This window comes from Solea senegalensis, linkage group LG12 (genome assembly GCF_019176455.1).
Source record: "Solea senegalensis isolate Sse05_10M linkage group LG12, IFAPA_SoseM_1, whole genome shotgun sequence".
Classification (NCBI taxonomy): Eukaryota; Metazoa; Chordata; class Actinopteri; order Pleuronectiformes; family Soleidae; genus Solea; species Solea senegalensis.
In genome coordinates, this window is record NC_058032.1 from 13,377,382 (window position 1) to 13,401,733 (window position 24,352).

A 24,352-nucleotide genomic window follows, 5' to 3' on the forward strand; every position below is an offset into this window, starting at 1 on the left:
CGGTCAAACTTGTGGTTCTGTGAGCCACTATATTGAATAGAAATAATGTTGATGATGCAAATGAAAGGATGTCCTCCTCCATCACTAACAGTAAAGGTCAAACATCTTGCAATAAAGTATCTCAGGGACAAACACTGACACAGAGTTGACATTTTCCTTCAGTAAACCACTGTTCCATCTGTGCACTCCATATTGCCATCTTTGGTTGAAGTGCTCCATTCTCTAGAGGACCCCTTGACCAGATGAAAGCAATTGTTGGGTTAGGTCTTTGATGTCTTTGAAATGCATATTTACTGTTTTGGCTAAAGTACTGCAATCATCTAAACATGTTTTCATCTCAGGGCAGCGCTACAGCAAAGCTTGTATCTGCATACTGCAAAGAACTACTGTACCTCAGAAATGGACGTCTTTAATAGCCACAGTTTTCTGAAATGTCATGCTTATAAAATATAATGAGCTTTGTTCCTGTTTGCAGTTGCCGAAAGATGAAAACCGAGGACAAGTCATTAACAATACATCAGCAATCTGAGTTCAAGTCACAACAGCGAGGGGAGATGGAGACATGCTGTTCTTTCGGTGTAGTACATCTTACTGCAACACTGTTATGATGAGTCCGAGCAGGTGCTTGGCTTCAATAACTGTAACTCAGAATCTTGAACGTACTGTACGTATATCACAGCGACTGAATCTACACTCGAACGATGAAAGACCTTATTAAAATTCAGGTGCCTACATGTTTTCTTTTACCAGATGTCCAATGGGACAAATAAATCCACGCATACATTTGCTGTAAGCTGCACACGATCAGATACTTAAAACTGATTCCCGAACAAAAGTCTCTTTGTCACCAATGAACTGATAATAATTGATTGCTGCATTTCCTCTGGCTGCTTCACATTCAAGCCAGCCCTCTCTGCAAATGAAAACATTCTCTCTTTCATAAGCAGAAATTTGAATGACAGACCCTGCCTCAATATAACAGATAATTATACTTCAAGAACTGACATACACTGAATGGCTAACACTGGAAAAGAGGAAGCTAAATCACAGTATAGAGTATAATTAGAGTATAATTTAATGTAAACGATCTTTAGGATTATAGCTTTTACTCTAAGCCTATTAAGCTTTGCAATGTCAGTGTATGAATATTGTTTCATATTCCAGCTGGTATTTATTTTCAAACAAAATACTGCGTGACGGAAATGCTGGAAGGCAACCCTGCCTAAGGTTCCAGATTTTGGACATTCCCATCAGCGTGTGAAAACACAATTAGTCTTGATTGGTTCCCCTCCCTTATCAACAGACTCAGTTCTCTCAATCACGGCGGTCTCCTGCATGTTGAAATGACACATTCACTGATATGAGCTGGAGATTGCGCTGCGTGCCAATCAAAACCCAGTGTCAGGCACCAACTGAGAACTTCATTTTCAAAGCTAACGATAGAGTACAGAAATGATTATCATAAACACAAGAACCTTTTCCTGAAACAACATAATTAGACGCAATCATAAAGAAGTCAATAACATGCAGGCTTTAAATAAGTGAGCAGTGCTGCTGTGTTTGTTCATCGGTGCGATAGTCGGCATTATCCCCCTTCTGTATTAATCAACTCTATTTATTAAGAGTTTTAAGCTATCTTCTTGGGACAATGAAATGCTGACCTCAAACTAAACAACAGGCCAGGGCTCAGCCGTGTCTTAAAGAGCTGGACTTTTGTCGCTGTGTGTCTGGCGAGAGCGGCTTAAGAGTTAATTTCCTGGCAGTGATTTGTGAGATAGCGGCATCAACAAGCTGCTGCAGACTGAACCATCAAAACCACCAATCCCTCACTCCCTGACATTAATAGGATGAATAAATGTTTTTGTTCACTGCTTAATTTGGATCAATTTATCCAAATGGCACCAAAAACAAGTAAATATCCATCCCAGCCCCCCTTGTGATAATAAAAGACAGCGAGAACTCACTATGCCTTTGCTTTTTCTTCCACTGACTGCTTGAGATTTCTCAGTTCGGCACCAGACTCGTATATCAAAAGACAACTGAAATGACTGACTCTAGAAACACTTAGTGAGTGAGACTTGTGTTATAGGAAGGGTTTATTTTAAGTCAATTCACTCTCTCCACACAGAAGGTTGTCATATCAAATTTTATTCCATAGTAACTCAGAGAGTGATTTTTCAGATTCCAGACGTCCGTTGTGATAAATGAAATGCACTCGGTTATACAACATCCTGCACATGAACTTGTAAAAAATGTGACGTTCACACACACACCATTCAATAATAGTGAGGAAGGGCTATAATAAAACCACGGAGGATCAAAGATGAACTCGACAGCAAGGAACCTGTTTACACTCGTCTCTACGTGTTAGCATTCAAGAGGGATGTGTTTGAGGCTTTTCTACTCAGATGTTGAGAAGCTGTAAATATACGAGTTTCCGCGAGATATTATAGTGCAGAAGGACATTCTTCCTGTTCTGTTTTTACCAGTGACAAAACTACTTCAGTTATATTGTAAGGACATGCTTTTTCCACGACTCGATTGTATTACAATTGCATTCTTCCTTTTCCATTCATGCCAAAATTAAACGATATATTTCAGCACAGTGGTAGAAATGCAATTTTTGTATGCAGCCTCTCAAAACAGGATACACCGTGGACCTTCAATGTGGGCCTGTCTTTTCAAAACTCTGGATCGCAGATAACACTGATAAACTGAAAGTAAAAAGTAAACTGGCAAATGCGACTTTTAGCTTCTGTTTATCGAGCCATCATCCAAACCTCTCATAGACACACCACGATTCTGGTGTGATTTCTTCACACCAAAATCAGTTCATGATTTGAATCGATTTGTTTTCTTTTTGTCTTCTTAACAACAAACTCCAGATGACAGAGACATTATGCAAAACTAATTTTGCCTTTATTTTCCCTTGTGGGTTTTCCCCTTAGGGATGAAGTGCAACAACACACAAGCCTTGAAACACGTACACAAACAAGACCATAAGTCTGTTGTGGTGGAGTAAAATGACACCGGACCACTTCTAAATGACCCGATGACACTGTGCCTCTCTTGGGGACAAGCTCTTCCCCCGCTATACAGTAACTGCCTTGCTTTCCTTCTTGCTACCATGCTGTGTGTATCTAAGGAGAATCGGTGGGAGGGGTCAGCCCACTGTGGACCACCGGAGCTCCGAGAGCGAGAGCGTCTGCAGTGGCAGTTAAAGAGGAAATTCGATTTCCATGAAAAACAAATTGCGCTAAACAACAAATTCAAATGAATCCATAGAATCTATTTATCGCCCAGCCCTAGATTCTCTTTGGTAAAAAAACTCACAATACACCTCTAAAAGCCACCAGTCTCCTTGTGTGTTCATAGACTGACTCCATTATGTTGAGATCATGGCTTTGTCTGGCTGGGGGTTAAACAACGGCTGCACGTTTGGGTTCATTGTAAGGGCACAGAATTAATGTGGGAGGTTCCTGATGGTATTGTATGATGGATAAGAATCTAAACCCCTGAGGTACAAGTGTAAATGGAGCCAATGCTTTTATAGCACATGGCCTCAGTGCCCAGATGACAGCCTATAGTATTACTACTTAACCAACAACCAGCAGAATACAGCAGCTGGGTCAGGAGGTCATGAGCATGCTGGGTGCTGCTCCGCTCTCAGTGGAGCTCAGCAGTTATTCTGTAGTGGGGAAAAACAACTCAACAAACTTGCGTGAAAGATGATATTTTGCTCAGCAATACTGTTCACACGCAGCAAAAATACTCTCCACTCCCCAAATCCCTGGCTGAATTACCCACCGTCACCATCTTTGCTTGAGTAGAAGGACATGACGGAGAAAGGCCGGGTCACTTACAGCACACACGAATAACGCCGGCAGGTCAACAAATCAATGCTAAATCACCCACACTGCTGCTTCAGCGCTGCTTTGTCGTACGCTATACAGTAGGTTGGGGTTACTTTGATTGGATCTAAAACTATTCTTTTGAGGGGCCTGAATAACTTCAGTAGACTGAGGAGACAGACCCACTAGAAATGGCTTCGATCACAAAGATATGGCAGATAAACATCGCAGGTCACAAATAAAACCTGGCAGAGGTGAAAACTCCCAACAGCTACAGTCTAAACTTGACCATTCTGCTTTTTAGAGCCGTTGAGAAGCTGAGAAGAGGGTCTCACCTTGGGTTTTGGCAAGAGAAGCAGCCTTTGTTAATTTTTAATGCATTTGGAAAGTCGTAATTAAGTCCCATGGACTGGGAAATTGACATGCTCTGGAGAGTCAGTGAGTAATTATATTTGTAAAGAGCAGTGATACAAGACACTCCCCCCTGACTGGGACTCATTACACATCATTAGATAGGCACAGCAACTAAGTACACGCACGCGCCCCCATGTGCACTGACCCCACACACACATTCACGTGGACAGATGAGTCACACACTTTGAGACGCACACATCAACCACATTGTCTCTGTCCCACACACTCAAACAGATCAATGAGCAGAACTCCCAACACTGTTTCTCTTTGGTAAACACACTCCGCTCCACAGGTCCCTGACCCGAGCAGGCTGTGATGAGTCCTGACAGGACAGTCTGGACAGAGCGAGACTCCATTTGCCACGTTGTATCTGGTGATAATAATACCGCGGTGGGTCGATGCGCGATCAAAGATCACACGTAAGAGGACTTCACATTAAATCTAAACAGTGAACGGTAGAGATTTGAAAGTTTCCAAAATGGGGCCTTGGAAGTCTTGTGGTCCACCCTTTGAAGCTATAATTACCCTCACAGGTCTAAGAGCTGCAGGGAGATGATAGAACAGCACTAGAAACTTGGTGGACTCCACTTGACACATCATAGTCTCTGGAGAGAATTCATTCATATTCTCGCATATTGCACCGTAACAGCGTTTTTCCTCTCCGCGTGTATTCTGCAGCTGCTGGGACCAAACTATACAAACTCACTGAAATATAGATTCAATCCACTGCGACGTGGTCTTTTGGTAAAAGGCAAAATCTATACTTCATAACTCAAAGAGCATCATCTTTCTATAATTTGGCTCCATCTGAGAAGGGAATTCTGAAGAGCTCTTTATAAAAGGCAATCATGCTCCCAAATACATGCTGTAATGAAAATTAAATAAATGCAACCAACATAAAAATAAAGCGTTCATCACTGACATTTACTGAGGCATGGTGCGGACTCATTTGCTGAAATTTGTTGTTAATTTCTTTTCTATCTCCACATTAAAATGCTTTCATCACAGATTGGTTAGAGACGGCTGTAACTGCCTAACAGGTTAGGAGTATTGTTGGTGAAATGAGCTAAACACTCAGATTGTTGTGTGTGTTTCAAATGTGTTTATTGCATTATTCATGCCACACTCAGATTGCCCAGGGAGGGTGGGAGAGCTATATTAGTGTCAGAAAGTGGAGTTTGAGTTGCCTCGTCTGCTTTTACTTTAAACTCATTATCTTGTCTAATTCTCTCCCCTCCATTATTCCCTCATCCCGTTAAGCAGCCTAATTAAAAGAGCTTTCATTTTTTCATTATATTTATTTATTTACTCCCGTATATCAACAAGAAACTGGTTCACTCTGCATATATAATCTGAATTAAATATTGTTATTATTATTATTATTAGTATTATTATTATGTAAACTCTCAGCTTACTGTCAGACGATGTGGTTTTGGCTATACAGTGTCAAAAACAAACAATAAATCGACTCCCCTTAACGCTGATAAGACTAGAATACATGTAATTAAAATGATTCTGCATGGCACAGTTGCAACTCACACTGAAAATCTGCAGACTGCTAAGTGTTAATTGGCCCATCATGGTCCAATTTCTCTCTGGCCGTGGTCTTATTTGGTTTATGCGAGCGTATCTGTAATAACAGTTTAAAGCCATACCATGGGGATGTTATCAGACCGTGTTACAGTGATGGACATCATCACTCAACTACATGCGCGACTTCTCCTCTGCTCATTTCTCAGAATGGCTGCTGGGGTGAGCTGTATTTCTGTAAATGTGCGTGCCTGTCTTCGAGTGTGATCCGCCGTTTGCGCGCGTCTTCCTGTCTGTGAATGCAGGTGCGAGAGTGCACGTGCGCGCGCGCACGGTGTTTGAGGGCGTGCGCATGAATGTCGAATGACATTTAGCAAAATGTGGCAGCGAGAGGAGAAACATCTGACTCATAATTGAAGTGCCATGAGAGAAATATGATCATGAATCCGTATTAGGCTTACGTGCTCAGCTTTAAAGCAGCTGCAGGAGCGCTACGCTGCATGCCCAGCCAGCCTTCTGACTACCTTACCACCCCGGAGGCTGATTACAATGCTTAAAATGATACTCCACAAAAATGACAGAGGGCAGCACAGCACGTTCAAGACAAGCAATCCTGATGATAAAATCGATAGGCTGTGTAGCGCTCTCATCTCCATGAAAAAGAGGATCTCGGGATGAATGTAGTGGTACCACTGTGATTTCACCACACTAGTCATTTTAGTGTCCATGGGATAAAGTAGCACCACTCCACAACCACCTCCTGCTCTCCCACAAGTGGAGCTCCATCAGCGGCAACTTGAGGCAAACGGCTCTTTTAGGAATAAGGCTGCTGACGAGCTCTGTTTTGCTTACTATCACCAGTCAACATGAACAGACCAAGCACAGACTGTTACAGCTCACTGAGCCCAAACCTCTTTGTCTTTCGACCGCTGGAAATGAAGAGATCTTTTGTGGCACCTCATCACAAGTTCTATATGTTGGGAACAACGTTTATTGCTCTGTGTAATTGACCACAATGAGCCACACTGATACACTCTCGGTGACATGTTCCTTCAATATTGTCTGTGGATGCTGCATTTAATGTCATATACAATATTTTGCAAAAGTCTCAAAAGGCCACCGTTATATACTATAATATGACACATCAAGGAAATATGACAAACATGCAGTTTTAAAATTTAAAAAACAGCATGGCCGTGGCTCTTTTAAACCCGGAGAGTAACCTCAATAATATTATTTGTCAAATCTTTTTCTCTCTCTTTTTCATGTCGACAAATATCCACCATGAAAGACAATGTTGAGCATTACATACACATGTTGTACGAGTTTAAACTCACCGACAGCCTGCTAAAGACCAACCTTTAGTCATATCGTTCCAACCCAAATGCCAGCGTTCACAGAATATGACGGACATAAAATCGACAGAGCCGCTGGTGCCCCGAGAGTCAGTTTGCCTACTTTATGACATTGTCCTAATTGCTGCTGCAACTCAAAGCGCTACGTTTTACAATTATTGCAGGATCACAGTGGCTGATTTTCAGGCTCAATTTAATCACAGCTGAAATCCTCAGAAATGGTAAAAGTACCATTCACTTCTCTTTAAATATTAAACCATAGTAAGAGACGGTTTTAAAACGAGCTTTAAAAAAAAATATTGTAAATCCTTTTAAACTGTGTGTTCCTAACCTCATTCCTAACATTTGCAGTAGGCCTACGTCTTTTGCGGGAGCAATAGCCTCCAGGCTAATGCCACTGGCAAGATAGTCTGAACGCAGACTTACAGACAGTTTTAGATCTTGTTATGGGATTTGTTGACGGTAAGAAATATGTAGAACAATCCAAACAGCCCCTTGTATGTTAACAGCTGCCAGCAGTGTAAACAATATGCTAACAAAATAGAAATGTCATTTTCTATTCAAAGTGTTTGCAGTCGCTACGCAGCCACTGTAAATGTAAAAGGAAATGTGTGAGGAGGGAAATCAGCTGTGCCAGAGAGATGGATGGAAAAGGTACAAAGCTCGGGTAGTGTGCTAACAAACTCCATTTTGTGTTGCTGCAGCTGTTTCCATGGAGCTCGCTCTCCTTCTCTCTTCCTCTGCCTCTCCAGACACACTCTCGCTCTCTCACTCACTCACTCACACACACGCACACGTGTCTCAAAGAGGATTCAGCTGTGTGAGTCAATCTGCAACCAACCGCAACTCGAGAGAACACCTCATACTCTCTAACAGACTCTTCTCCTCTCCTCCATCTCTGCAGCATCAACCCATCTCATCAATTCCCCAAGCTCATTACAATAATTTCTTAATTTATTCTAAATCCCAGTCACAACAACAAACCTACATTCAGCAAACTCAATGACTGTGTTTTCGATACAAGCGTCACATCAACAAGAAACACGGGGACCAGATTGTGCATTTACGGCGCTGTGTTTTCACGGGCGCCTCATTTGGAGTGCATGTGGCAATCAGCAGTGCTCATTACACCTAGCTGCCCTACAAACATGGCCCAGAAAAACGTCCTTGAAGCAGGAATTGCAGAGGAGAAAAAAAAAGAAGAAGAAAAGCTTACCGAGGACTCCGACGCGGTAGTTGAGAGTGATAACAATGACATTTCCATAGCTGGCCAGGATGCTCCCATCGATCATGTTGCCCGTCCCCTCCATGTAGGACCCTCCATGGATGTAGACCATCACGGGCTTGGCACCAGTGTCTCGTATGTCTGCAAGAGCGGCCATCATTAACACATTCACATAGTCGTCCACCCACGCAGATCAAGGATCAGCTCAGATTCAGACAGAGCGGACAGATCACATGATGGCCACAAACAAACAAGCTGAGAGTCACTTCCCAGATACCAGCTATGAGGACACAGTCTGCTGGTCTGCAATGATTATTTTCCCTCTTATTTTCTATCTTCCAGCTGCAACAAATTAATTTGCACTCATCATGTTGAGTTCAACTTCATTACAATAATTGGCCATCTCAGCTGAAAATGGTCTTGTCATTTACCTGGAATGAACCAAACCATTAGGGTTGGATTTGTGTTGCATTTGGTTTTGTGCAGCCTTCCAGGAGGCAGACCCACTTCCCAATATAGACACTTAGGAAGCCATTAGGGAGAATAAAGAGAGAGGTAGTCTGACACATCTCCTAAACAGGGAGAGGCTAATCTGGCTCGACAGTGACAGGGAAAACGCACTGGCTAATTACACAATGCTACCATGTGCCTTCTTTTCACGCAGGCCTATCTCGGTGCAACAATTTATTTGCACAGCCTTGCTTGACATCGCAGGCAGTTAAATGTGTGCTTCAGGATTGCTAAAATGCTTATTGTATTTCAGAACTTGGACTTGATACCCAGCTGGAATGACACTTCAGCCAGATAAAGCACATCCACGGGTAGAGGGAAGAAAAAAGCCTCTGTCTGAGAAATAGACTGAATTACTGACTGGCTAGCAGGGAGACAAGACAAGAAACTCGCTCTCATTTTCACTCCTGCTACCCGCGTGTTATGTGTAGCGTCTTGCCTTTCCCTCCCTTATTTTGTATCACTTTTGTCTCTCTCCTGCCTTCCCTCAATCTCTCTTGAATTCCCTGCAACACCCAAAGCCCTGCGAATGGTGAAAATATGAGCGGGAGGGAGGGCGAAGAGTAAGAAATACAGAGAGGGACAAAGACACAAGGACAGACCAGAATGAAGGAGGGACGCAAGGAAATGGGAAGAAAGAAAGAACGAAAGAAAGAACGAAAGAAAGAAAGAACGAAAAAAAGAAAGAAAGAAAGTCAAATTTGAAAGGGTGGTATTGTATTATGGTTGCTATGGTGTCCGAGAGTCAAAATTCAAAATCCTGAAGAACAGCTAATCGCAGACCACATCCTGCACAGCACCAATCTGCAGGCACTGCTCATCGCTATGCATCCCATCACATTAGCACCCAGGACAACTACTTAAATGCATTTTGTATAGACACGGTTCCCGTGTAACCTCATAGCAGAACTCAGCCTTGAGTCACAGCTTCTTCTTTTTTTCTTTATTCCCTTGGTTATTCATGGCCCTGTTACGTTTAAAAGCAAAGCAATAACTTGTACATGATGCAGTCTTATTTATGGCTTTCTTTATCTCGCTGGTATCTGAGAAGGCTACACAGTGAAATGTAATTTATAGCTGACACTTCTCTATGCACACACTTATCTAAACACGAGGAGGAGGGAATGCATGGGTTGAGAAAGCATGGAAGGTACAGTCAGGAAGGGAAAGGGAGATTTTTTTTTTGGGGGGGGGTAAAGGGGAAGAAAAAAAACATCAAAATGATATTCCTCACAAGCTACTCAAACAAATGGGCCACAGATACAAAGAGAATGACAAAGAGTCAGAAAGAACAGGGGGCAGAAATAAGAAAAAGAGATTAGTCATGTCAGTGTTATCAGTCACCTCTTTTGTTGATTCACATCATGTCTCCATGACAACAGTTAAATCCCTCTGAGAGAGTGTTACACGACCACTTGTTCTAATCTATTGATTGACTCGATCTGATGTGGGAGGATTCACACAGATGGGATATGCAGTTGTCACTGACACTGACTGGAGTCACAGGAAAATATGCATGCGTCAGATCCTAATTACACTCTATTAATAATAATAATCTCGGGATACATCCACATGTGGGCTGCGGAGTGGCATCACTTGGAGGTAACAAGTTGATTAGCTCTACTCAACCAATCAGAGGCTTAGTATCAGTAGCTGTGGATGGACTAATCTGGTAAAGCAGGTGACGTGCCACTTCTCCGCGGCATACATTTTGTCACATCAACACACATGTTCACAGCATCAAAATGCAGCATAGAGCTCTGCGCTAGGAAGGAAACAGAGACATGTTTATTATCAACGCAAGTACAAGTCATTTAACTACACCAGGAACAGGACGACATGCACTGTAAGCGGAAACAAAGAAGAAACAAAACAGATTCATGTTTTTTTTGGGAAATCAACAACAAAAAAATAAATGCACGACAGAAATGTAGATGAAGGTGGCTGCGCGATGAAGAGTGAACCGCAACAGAAGCATCATTTATGCTTTCTCAGATATTTCTCTCACCCACAGAAGTGAGAGCATGCAGCATCTACTGTACAGTGACACACACTCACACGGCACATACAAACACACAATAATTGTACTACACTGAAAATTGCCCTTTTATTTAATCAACAATTCTACTATTTTTAGTTCGCCACACTTCACTCCAGGTAAGTACAGCGACGGCTGAGGACACTCACACCTCAACATATCACAGGGTGTGAATTTTAGCAGCACCTGAGGGACACAACCTTTCCAGTGCATCACAGTGGCTCTGGACTGATTGGAGTGTCAGTGGGAGGCATAACTCAGGCCTAAGCTGAGTCTCTATGTGTTGCTGCTGCGAGTGAAGCCCCCCAGGAGGGTGAAAAGCACTCATTCTCTGCTCCTCTTTCTTATTTCCCCCTCTCCCCACCTTTTGGACCTATGCCTCTCACTCCCCTGAAAACAGTCAGTCATATAGCTGACATTAAGCGTCCCCAGAATCGTCCTTGACGCTTCAGAGTGGGACAGGACAAAGGCGAGTGGAGACGAGTGTCGGTGGCATTCACTGTGTCGACACTTGGTGAAAACATGGTGACTGTCGGTGGCTATCCGTGAGGTCTGAGGTGGAGGGGAACGGGTGGCAGTGTCCTGATGTGGCCGGACGTGACACTCTCGTCAGGGAACGCTTCTCACTTCATCCATGACAAGTCCATCACTGGCCACATTCATGTAAAGCACAGAGTTTATCTGGGGAGCGCTTCACAAAACAAGCAGCGAAATTACACTCAATTACACAGCGGCTCGTTCCACTGCAGAAGTCAGTGACAGTATCCTGAAATGCTGAATATCTGTGTTACAAGACACTGAATGTGTGTGTCTATAGGTCTTTGGGGGGGCGGTCCGAGGCTAAAGTACTTCTGGACTAACGAGAAAAATCACTGCTTCTATTTTGAAACAGTGGACTTTCAGAGGCTGCACATTATCAGGAGTGATAGCATTGACAGGAAATGTGCACCCTATCGTTCAAGATGTTTTTGTTTTGAAAATCGGAGCATATATGAAAGCAGGTGTGGGCTCCGACTGTACATCTTGACGTTGGGCTGGTAAATGTAATAGGCAGAATGACCTTTGTGTGAAGGTGACTTCTTGCTTCCTATGGTGGTGTGTTTGTGTGTTAAATATAATGCCGGCAGACAGCGAGAAGTGTGTGTGTGGATCGTCGGAGGGCAAAAGAGAAGAAAAGAGGGGCTGGTATAGACGCTGGATGAGTCAAATACAAGGGAAGACACAGTGAGAAGCCTAAAAACTATTAGCCAAATCCCCCTTCTGCTGGTCTGAACCTGGCTGAGAGGAGGAAGCTGTAGAGCGCTGTCATCCTTAAGACTCAACAATAGCTGTTTTTCCCCCTGACTGAAAGACGACTAGCCCTAAATTCCTTCAGAGAGGCCTGTTATCCTTGTTTCAAGCCACAAAAACTGTCAATACCCTATAAAAAAACACAAAGACGGGTTTAGGGCAGCAGACACTAAACACAGCAAAGTGCACAAAGCAAAAGCCAGTCAAAGGGGCATCTCCGCTCTATTTCAGTCTTTGTTTTCCGAGGCAGCATTTTTATGTTTTTGTCTCGTTAATAATTTTGAGCCTCTCAAGAAAGATTAAAAACAAAGGGAATCAAAGAAGGAGACGAGATGATAGAGGAGTTGTCTCTGAAATGGCTCAAATGATGCCATTGTAGATCAGACATTAGCAGCAATCCTCATCTTTGACAGAAGCTGCACAGCAATATTCCACATATCCTGACGTAAATGGGCTTCAAGGGGTATGAATGCTCATCCCTGCCACATCAGAGAGAATGGAATAGTGGTAGAGAAGAGAATGTGGTGCGTGAATTTCCCCTGCGCCTTGATTAACCACTCTCCAGGCTGCCTGAGCAGAGCTGAGGGCTTTACTGAAAAGGGATCCAGTGGGGCCCTCTGCAATGGAATTAATGGTAATACCCGGGCAGGTGGAGCTCAGCTCTACTCCCTGGCACAGCATCGACGCAGAGCTTCTCTGGGTCTGTGTGTGTGTGCGTGTGTGTGTGTGTTATCTTCGACAGAGCAAGTCTCGGAGCTTGGAAGCAAGCATTGTTTGGTGTGTGCTTGACTGATTTAATGGATGTACTGGTGTTCATGTCTGAGTGTGCGCACGCTCATGCTGGGCGGAAGCATTCCTCCTGATTAGAGATAGAGTCTGAAAGTGCCAAATGACAGACATCTATTTTTCATCAGCGGAAGAAAGCTGAGGCAGTGGTAGTGCAACACACCCTGGAGGTGGAGTGGGAAACGCTGCCTGCCTCTGCCTAACACTGGGCACAGTGGCTCAGCACACAGCCATGTTCCACCTCTGAGATTTCCCTCCTCCAGCCTCACTACCTCTAGCTACATGCCCACCTTTATCTAACAACAGCAGGTAGGTGATAGGAAGCGTGCGCTGGCTTTGACAGTGCTCTAACATCCTCTGTAAAATCAAGTCCTGATTGTGGGCCAGTGTAAATCACAGCAACTTGGTTGATGCACTTGCACTCGCGTCGCTGGAGGGACAGCTGGACAAAATTTGAATGCACTTTACGGGCGCCAGTGGGGTTGACCGTAGCTCAGACGGACAGGTGGGCACGGAGGGAAAGACGGCAAGACTCGAGAAGAGACAGACAATGAAAAGACAAAGAGGCAGAGTCTTGAGGACAGCCAGCAAACAGATGGAGATGTGTTGTATTAAATGCTCATCATATTCTCATTACGTTTGCTTATCGAGTCGTTTCAGTTGAGTATATTTTGTTGTTTCACACCTTTGTATTACAAATGTACTGTGTACTATTTACTATTTACATTTATTACTCACATTTCTTCGGAAACGTAAGAAATGATTTATTGTCCCAATACATTCGGAAAAATAAATTTAAGAGCGTGTCATGTTGGTTAAAACCGGGTGGGAGGCAGCTCAAATATTATGGAGGAGGAAAATAGGGAATTAGCCCAGGACAGACAGACTGCCAACTGAGACAGCATGGTAATGCTGCGATGAACAGACTGAGAGATGGAGGGGGTGGAAGAGAGAAACAAGACAGCAACTCTCTGAACTGAATGAGAATATGTGGCTAAGAGGAGCTTACGAGTGCCACTCAGAGTCCTGATTTTGCTCACCCTATAACCTCAATACAAACGTTTGACTTTAATTGGCAGAGCCTTCAATACATTTGCCATAGACAAGGAGATTGCTGGCTATTCCTTACATAATAGTGCAGCCACTCGTCAGAGCAATATAGTAGTAGAGTAGACAGTTCACTGGAACTTTATGGTTTGTGAAGTGTACTCAGCCATCCTTGAGTGAGGTGAGTCTTGTTTTTACAGAAGTAGGAGTTCCCTTTGGGGAGAACTACACAAAAACAGGGGTTTTTACTTGTCAGGCCATTAGAGTTCATAACAGACAGTCACCAGAACAATGACAGTCTACTGGATCATGTTTAGCCATTGATGGCCAACTCTGTCACACACGCATTAGTTACAGTGCGGTGGCAGAGATTCCGCTGGGACTGTATTGTGCTTCTACGGTGATGCTCTGTAAATAGCATTAGTTGCGCTCAGTGAGGAATAGACTTGTCACATTTTCAATGAAGCTAGTCTTGCACAACAGCTTGGAGACCAAGCCGCTGCATACGCATGCAAACACTTGCCAGACAAAGGAATTGGAACTTGTCAGCAATTCTGAACCGACATGGATGCACGTGTGTACGTACATGTACTGTCACGCCAAAGACTGAAGGCAATTTGGCGTCCGTTGTAAAAGCACGCCCGTGGTCCGAATGAGGGGACACCTGCGTTTCAAAGAGGTGCCAAAAGCGACACTTCCTGTTCTGCAATCAAAGCCAGCATAAGTCGCCTTTTCGAGATACAAGACCACTGGCAAAAAAAAAAAAAAGGAGCTTCTTGAAAAACCCTAAAAACATCTGGAATAAAACCTGGCCAGCCGGAAAATGCTGGGTTTAAAGCCAAACACAGGACCTGCTGCAAAGCTGACATTCAGTATGCCAACATTCAAGATGCATAAATGTGAGGTTATGGCAATTAAGTGTGACATTTTGGGTTTCCTGCCAAACAGAGGACCCCTGTGCCCTCAACATTTGCTAATGTCCCAAACTGTTTTGGTCCGAACATACGGTTAAATCTTGTTCACCGAATGTAATCATAATAAGCCAAAATCCCATTTGTCAACATGGAGAAACACATGGAGGATATTGTGATGGCTTTACACTGTGACACCCAAGATCATTGTTGCATCACCTGGCCTATAGTGGCGAAGGAAGGGTGATATCAAGGGTTTAATTTAGATTCAGACACTAAAGCTGTTTCTGTTGCAGCGAAAGAAACCTTCTCTCATTCTAATCTCAGCAGAGATCCACTCTGAGCCGGGAATATCCCAAGATAAATATGGAAAGTGAACAATGCGATTGCTGAGCAGCAACTTCCCATTTTCTACACCTCTCGCCTCTAATCCTCTCCAAAAGCACTCCTGAACTGCCGCTCCTCATCTAAATCTGCTGGCAGACCCGGCGAACGCTCCGATATTACACTGCTGCTTTACTGTCGCTCTGTCATTATCACCACCGATACATCTGCTGGCCACACCTGATGAAGAGGCTCTCACGACTGCTCTGCCCTTGTAATAGCAGTTGCTTCAGTCACAGTGTGAGATATTAAAATGACCCAGCCCGGACTTGGTTATCTAGACAGCTCCCAGATCCCACATGACTCCTAATCCAAACACCTTGCTCATCACTTGAATTCGGATGTTTGGAAATGTCAGACCTCACATTCACTCACATGCACTCCACGTTTGATGAAGACAACACTATCCAACACGTGGCATGGATGCTTGATGAATGCATTTGCAAAATGCAAAAAAAAATAACAACAACAACAACGTAATCAAGTAAAAGTCTAAATGATCTAAAAAGGTGACATGTTTAGGAAAAAAAAAAAATCATGCACCATCTTTGTTCACCATGGAAAGTACCTTCATCTTCATCACCGTCGTTATCCGATAAATCCTCACCCTGTTTTTTTGCATGGGCCCCTGTTATTGAAGCAGGGAGAGACATAGAGAGGCACAGGGAAATTCAAAATAACATGTTTGGTAACACAGACATGGGAAAAAAGGCAATTCAGTATAAAGCAGTATTTTTTTTTTAAACCACACAGGAATAAAAACAATAATTTAAGTACATTGAACAATCACATCAACGCAGATCATTTGAGAAATAAAATCATCATTAAAAAGAGTCAACAATGAATTAAACACAGCTTCATTGTTCTAACAGCATATCTGGAGCAGAGTCATACAACACTGGCATTTTCAGAAAAATAAACTTTTGATTTTTCAAAATGGTCCCACATGTTTCGGAAAAAACAATAGCTTAAAGGCTTGCTGCAGAAAAGGAGCAGTTATGACACTGATTGCTTATGATTGTATTTTTGAAATGACTCAGTGGACAAGGTTATAGTGTGCCTAAACAACACTTTAGAGACTTCCTAATCTTTCTGGAATATGCACCTAACAGTAATTTCTTACTTGCAACCATAAAAAAAAGGGGAATAAAAGGATATTAACAGAAAGTGTGGTTACTGCCAAGCTAAAGTATATAAAAATCAGAATGCAGAAAACTATTGAAAGAGCAGGGGTTTTTTTTGTTTTTTTTTTTTAAATTACAAGCATGTACAGGACTGCAGCGTCCCAAGAGGCGGTGATTTGAATATAACACAAGACTGCATGAATCATGTATACGCAGTGATGTGTGCAGTTACTTTAGATTATATCTTTTCCATAAACAGTATGTAATGTGCTGTTGTCCTTGTGGAACATGATAATATGAAAATCCAGACCCTTAGGGCACCTTCATGTAGAAATATAGCGTACAACCACTACAGCGTATACTAGTCGTATTCTAAACTGGTTAGTGGGACATTTTGTTACTCGCAGCAGTGCCTAAGGACTTCAATGACGCTTAGCCATGTTGTCTGTCCATCACTCATCTGTGGTCTATCATCTTCTGAGAAGAGTTTGGAGAAAACTGTTATTTTATTTTGGATAACTCCATTATTCTGGATTTCAGCAATACTTGATGCAGTAACAGTCCTACTGTTTCTGGTGACCTTATACTTAAGTGCAAATCGCTCGTATCAAAGTTTAATGGGCTGACTGTCATGAAGTTTACTGAACCGTGATTACACGATAAGATGTGTAGCATTTCCCGCAGCGTTCCGTTGCAGAGGGAAGCTGCACGCTGGCTTTGAAACAAACACCACATCATGATTTTTTTTATGAAATAAAGCATAAATTATTTAGGGGGAAAGAGCAGAATTACCATTTCACACAAGACACACACACTTCTTGAGTGTGGCTGTTGTCATTGTCATCTGCATGCCAAACTACGACTACGTAACATTAAGGGGCCGTCCACACAGAAACAGGTTTCAGTAACTGAAGTCAGCCTAAAAGGACGCTAGATATCACTATCAAATTAGATTTTCTGGATCTGTAGCATCCAGTAACCATATATTATAACCTCCGATGTCTTGGCAGGTGACCGTCACCACTGCCCTCCGCTACCAAGAAGAAAACAAACTAAGCTGCAAATAAAACTAACTGTAGCATTTGTTCTGTCAGTTAGCTGGAGTCAGAGAAAGACACAAATTACTTTACGATATATATGCAATCGCTCCATCACCATTACTATGATCAACCTCACCATTAAATGCATATATTTCAGTCGCCCAGTTGGTAATAGGAAAAACAAATTAAAAATTCAGCTGTGAAAATCACTGTGGAGAAATTATGCAGAAATTGTTTTTGTAATTCTGGAACGTTTTCAGAGCCACATGATCTTTCTTTTTCTGAAAGTGGTCTGGTTTTGTTTTTCCTAATGATGATTCATTTAAATGACAAAGCTTCACTTTTTATGCTAATATCATTCTGAAAATATAGTTTTATTACAGTTTAGAAGGCCTAGCACTCAATCGTCCGCCCCTTATGCAGACTTTCACCAAAGATTTCTCCACTTCTATGTTAGTTAGAAAACATAAACGTGATAAAAGGGCATCGTTTGACCATATGTGTAGCACCCCGTTTATGGTTCGTTAGAGATTATGATTATTCTAGCGTGGACTGTGCTGTTGACATGCTAAAACAATGAGGTTATTGAGTGAAAACGCTTCAGACAGGCATAGATTGGATGGCAGGTGTCGACAGGGACGCTCTGTCACTTTGAATTGTGTTGTCTCTGAGCCTGGGTGTCAGACGCTGGATCCATAATGGGAACCGCAAACATGCGACATCTGCAGTGACTCAGCAAGCAAGCCTATATTTGACCTTGGATCTCAAAATTGATGCTGCAGTGAAAGAATGTGACATTAAAATAACTGCAATGAATTGATGAGTTTCTCCGTGCATAGCCAGCCGCCAGGAGATGACATTTGCGTCCCTTCAAAAACAGGCAGCACCCAGAATAACAGCTGTTCATGTTCCTTGACAAGCAAAATAGAAACTTGTCACGTGTATCAAAGCAGGTTCAAAGAAAACCCAATTGATGGGTCTTTTTTCACTAATATTACTGTTTGCAATTTTATCATACTGAAATGGTTGAACGATTCATTATGAAATTACAAACAAAATAAAGTCCAGTAGTAGTAGGAGTTTATGAATAAACCCAAGCCTGTACACACACTATATGTATGCACACACACACACGTATACAAATAGTAGTCTTAGACTCTGGAGACTTCTTGACTGTATCCACAATTCACTCAATACATCATTGAAGGGCTGAATGTTAACTGCTTTCCTTTGCTAGAAAAAGGTTTACTGACAATAGATAGGCCTTGGAGTTAAATATCAAAAAGGTCAGAATGTGGAAAGGGACTTAGTGAAATGTGAAATGTTGCAGCCTTGACAATTTGGAGCAGTTATATTCAGCCACTAATCCTCAGGTGGCCATTTTTCTATTTCAAAGTGTCTGGATCTGTCTCTCCTCCTGTCTTTCGACACTGCATGTCTTTCTCTCTGTCTGCCTACATCTCACCCAATCTGTCTCCTATTGTAGAGGTTAAGGAACAGCTTGGGAGGGACACATAAGAGAGAATGATGGAGAATGCAGCTAAAAGGTTAAGGAGGCTGTAATCCTGCAGTAAAGGACAGCCAAAACCCACACTGTGCTTCAGCTGTTCCCAAAATAAATAAAAAAAACAAATAAAAGGCAGCCAAATAGTCTCTCTGGCTGTCTACAGCTCAATAATGGAAAGTGACATGTTTACCAAAGACCGTGGGCATCAAACTGGGGTCTTTCACCTCTTCTTCTACTACCTAATGAACTACTTATTCTCTGTATTAACTGAAAAAAGCTTAGATAGCAATCAGGACTAACCAGGGTTTAAGCATCTTAAGCATCCGTCAAATATGTCAGTTATTTAAATAACTCGTGTACCGCAGGTGACTACGTGTCATTGCTGGACTAATTCAAAGCTTTAAAAAAAAAAACAGAACAATGTGAATATGCAGCCTTGAGGACAACTATTTCTAACCACACTTAACGCTTCCAAATTGTTAACAGAACAAAACTTTAAATACTTAATGCTTTAAAAACCTAAACTGACAATGCATTACTGTATCACATGGGTGTTTTTATCTACCGGTAAAGCTGTAAAGCAACATTGCAGGTACCCATTTTATTTTACTTCTGCAAACAGAGGGGACAAGGACGCACATTATTCAGATTCTACATCTGGTGGCACTGGGGTGACACAAGAATTACGGAAAATTGTACGTCATGAAGACAAAGACTACAGGTAGAGGCCAACAACACACAATGTAACTTCTTTTAAGTTGAGTTTATTCACTTCTCAGTTCTTCACAGTCGCCATGATACTTGTGTGTATCTGACAGGCTTTCAGACATTGTTGTTTTATTATTGTTTTTTTGTTTTATGTCTTTTGACAGTGCAAAAATCAAGTTGGTGTGAGATTGCTAGTTTACAGGCCATACAGTATGACCTGCATGAGGCTGCAAGTTCCCCACCCCTGGTATAAACTAACAAGAGATACGAGAGGCAACACATTTTGTTTTCCCTGTCAAATTGGCTTGTGGACTCCACAGGCTATGGCCTCTTTTCCTTTTCACTTTGGTATGAACAAAGAGCAGAACAGAGATACTGAGCCATGGATTGACTGTGGATGTTGGACAACACAGCAGAAGCAGGAGAGTTCTGAATGGGAACTTCCTGCTTAGGTCAGGTCTTGCATCTCAAATGAATATGCTGCTGGCTGCAGCCTTCGCTCACTGGGGTCACCATTGACCCACATAGATGATCATAGAAGATGATAGAAGTCATTTTCTGTCAAACAAAGGCAGACATCTGCTCTGTTTTCCAACCACACAAGCCAATATTTGCTCTTGTCTTCTTGGAAAGTTTTGCACAGTCTGTTTGGTGTACAGATTTCCTCAGCAGCACTCAGGGAGTAGCCCCTCCTTCCCCGAGGCGGGGTTGAGCTGGCCAACCAACAGGATTATCATGGTGTGTTACTGTCTGCCAGAACCCAGACACAGTCTAACCAGGACTGGGGCTCTTTCACAATGTTCACAGCTCTAGCATCAGGAGGTCATCTGGTAAAAGGAAAAGATGACCATTTCGGCCGGAGTTGTTAATCTTCAGGTTTGGCAACTGATCAGACTGTTTTCGCTACTGGCACTAAGATGCATAACACATGGCAGTTTGCTGCCTGTGAGGGCTGCGTAGGAACGACAGTCGAGCGATCCAAATCAGGCCAAAATGTACAACTGATTTCACTGCACTTATCTCAAATAGACTCATGATGAGGGACAGATTTAGAAGTGAGGAAGGTCGAAAGTCAGAAAGTTTCTCTAGTGGAATGTCACACCGAAAGCAGCATGCTGTGCCATAAGTGAAGCGAGAACATCTTTGTGTTACTTGTACTTATGTTGGTATCCAGGTTTGTTTTTGGTCTCTGTAGATAAAACGTATATGGCCACCAGACACGAACGTGACATCAGTCAAATAATCTCAATGTTGACTGGTTTTTGCATCACTGTATGAGGCAAAGTTTTCGCCAAAGTTTAAAACGTTCAACTTGAGTGATTGTTGCCAATGATGCAAAAACCTGATCTGCTATTTGCACCGTCTGGCCAGGCCAATGCAAAAGGCACATTTGCTCATGTCTGTGCGTTATATGTAAACTCACCACTGGAAAAATTCTAGATTTTCACATCATCTCATCAAAAACACATGTATATGTTAAAGACATCTTTTCAAGTTTGTTAATCAATTTGAAAAGTGACTTCCTCAGGCTCTGTGCTTGCAAAGTTGACCAATCTTGAGCCAATCTAGCACTCTGAGACAGTGAAACAGTGTTTAGCTGTCTCATTACCACTTTTCATTCGATTCACTGAGACTAAGAGCAGCGAAAACAATGACATTTAAGGCTCCAAAGCCCCCAACCTGCCACTGCTCTGTACCATGTGTGCATGTGTGGGCTACAACGCCAACTCTGACAGAGCAATGGGATTCAGTGCTGAACCCTGCACATTAGATTACCTCCACATGGCCTCGGCCCCAGACTGTTAAGACATCTTGCACATGCAGCGCTGCACTAGTCTTCCGCAGGAAGCAAAACCAATCACCAAATGTTATTTCTGTCAATGTAAATGACAATTTTGCTACTAAAAGGGGGACGAAATCCAGATTTGGCACTGTCAAAATGATCCGCATCACAACAATTGCTAGCAACTAAACAAAAAATCGAAAAAAGGTGGGTTCATGTCACTCATCCAAAGCAGAGAGAGGGATGAGTGGGTTCTCTACTGTTCACAATAAAGGCTGCCCTGTTTTACTGTAGCACCAATTGCTTATGCACAACGGTTGAAAGCCAAGAGGCAGGAGCGATAACAGCAATAAGCATATCATGAGAGATGGTCCAAATGAAAAACACAACAGCTGATGTGTTGCTGTGTCAGACAAGGACGTCCAAGTCAATAAAAGCTGCAGTTCTTGCCAAGCTGGAGCCAAATACGAAAGCGAATCGGTGATCTGCCCCTTCCTCGACCCTTGGTACCACAGAGGATGCGAGAGTGATGATACTGCTTTGGCTGAGATGATGGAGGGAGAAGCTGAGTCAGTGAGGCTATATTGGAGGGGCAAGCAGTAAGATGTGGGGAAAGTTTCACAGAATCCACATTTGGATACCACCCAATCCTAGTAGAAACCAGCCATACCAATCAAACTACACAAAAGAGCCTCTACTATAATTGTGTCTTGCTAGGATACTACTGGTTCATTATTTGTGATGCTTTCTCTATATAATGCCTAGTAGGGTGACAATAGCTCAGTAACTATATGGAGATGAATACTTTTGAACCTAACTACCACTCAGTCATCTACATTTACTTGTGTTACACTGTACACATACTTATATACTGAATTTGTGCCAAATAAAACACTTCAAAAATCAAAAAAAAGATTATTATGAGTCCTGTTTCCCATTAATGGCGCTTTTCTTGTCATTTTTTTCAGCTTTACAAATGTAACACAGGTGCGTCACACTAGGTGAGAGGGCCACTTACTCTGCTCCTAACACAACTGCATACTGTTGCTTGGCAACAGTCAAGACCATTTCACGTAGAGTCAAATACCATTTTTAATTAATCAGTCTTTCCTCCAGAGGAACCAAATTCATAGAGATTTTAAAAGTACTGAATATGCACAGCGTGTATGACTCTACCTTATTTTACAGTGACAAAAAACATAAAACCCCTTTATTTATAGGTGTATGGAACAGATCTAACTATGGTAAGGACACTATTTCAAATATTTAACGAGGGAACTGATGAACTGTTCCTCAATTTACTGCAATTTTCACACCTTTCTTGGTAGAAACATTTACAACAAACCACAGTATACTTCAAAAATTGCTTCCAACATGAAGGCTAAATAAAAATGCATTTACACTGCTAATTCAACATGAGCCAAGACTAATAGGATCAGCCTTAAAAGAAAAGTACAACAGAAAATAGTTTCCCCTGAGAAAATTACAACCTTCATGTTTATACCAACAAAGGGACTGTGCAAAAATCACCTCTTCGCACAATAATCTGTCACAAAAGCAACATATAAAACGTATCATAGAGTTTTCCCATTTCCAAACATTGGCAAGATAATTGAAAAATTGAAAAAGTGGAGGGGGAATATTAAGGAGATATTTCTGTATATATTCCGCAACTGGGACTAATTCAGAAGCAGAAGTGCCTGGAGGGCCAGTCTGTCTCTCTCAAAATTGGTTTACCAAAACAGAACGTACGAGTGCACAGAGTGGGGCCGGTGGCAGCCTCCGTGGAAATCAACAGCAGAGGTCTTGCAGCTAAAACTGAATCTTTACTGTGATGTGAGATAGGCTCTCGATCACAGTCTTAGGGCTACTCAGCGCCTTTATGGCAGGCTAAGGAAATTAGCCCTCTGCTGTTAACAGCAGTTAGATTTTAGTTGCTGCTTATGAAACTGGACTGCGTTTCTCCATTACAGTGTGTTTCAGCGTTTGTCACACAGACAGATAAAATAGGTCATTTAAGAACAATTAATATAGGAGAAAGGTGGCCCTCCACGTTTTTGTGTAAATTTAATCAGCGGCTAAGCCTCCGACAAGTTCAGGCGTCAGGTTTGACAAATAATTCCAATAAGCTGTGGTGTCTCAAGTGAGCTCTGAAACAGGACTTAAGTTCATACCGCGTCAAGTTTTATCTTGCATTAATTTCAAATAGCACTCGTGCCTCTGCTTTAATCAACAGTTGGGTCTGAATTCAAAATCATGCATTTAAATATGCACAAGTCAAACAATGATGAAAAAGAAAAACATTGCATCCGTAGACATTGCGATAAACTGCTTGCAAAGTTTATTATTTATTGAGGGACCTACATTTTCACTCCTTGACACTCGCTCGGCTAATCGGGATACGGCACACGCCCACACACACACACACACACACACACACACACACACACGCAACACAGCACAACCATTCACTCATCTCCCACACTTATGTCAAGGTTGATCTGAGTCACAAGTCCCACGTTCATCCCAATTAGCACTTTGATTGGTAGTTGATAGATGGTGATATTGGCAGCTTTGCAAGGATGCATCTCTCTCCTCTCTCTTTCACTCTTTCAATTCCTCTTTCGTCCCGTGTCGGCTTTATTCTTTTTCTTTTTTTACATACCTCCTTTTCTACACATTTTCTTGTTGGGTTTCCTGGCACATTCCTTGGATATTCTTTTGACTGTAAAATGAATGGAAAAACTACAAAATAACAGAGAGCTCTGGAAAAGATCGCATGTGACATGCAACAACTCAGACTGACTCAGACCCCACTGTTCAACCCCTCTTTCCCTCCTTCCCTCCTC

At 42.3% G+C, this 24,352-nt stretch overlaps 1 protein-coding gene across 2 annotated transcripts in view; it reads right to left on the minus strand.

Moving 5' to 3' along the window:
• LOC122778417 (neuroligin-3-like) overlaps nucleotides 1-24,352 on the minus strand; it is a 109,225-nt gene that overhangs the window by 60,869 nt on the left and 24,004 nt on the right. The window contains exons 3-5 of one of the 2 annotated variants that reach the window (XM_044040301.1): nucleotides 24,169-24,228; nucleotides 15,910-15,969; nucleotides 8,367-8,516 (exon numbers count right to left, since the gene is read on the minus strand). In XM_044040301.1, the coding sequence (XP_043896236.1) occupies nucleotides 8,367-8,516; nucleotides 15,910-15,969; nucleotides 24,169-24,228 (270 nt within the window). The remainder of the gene's footprint in view (nucleotides 1-8,366; nucleotides 8,517-15,909; nucleotides 15,970-24,168; nucleotides 24,229-24,352) is intronic. The other variant, XM_044040302.1, reaches the window with a different exon arrangement.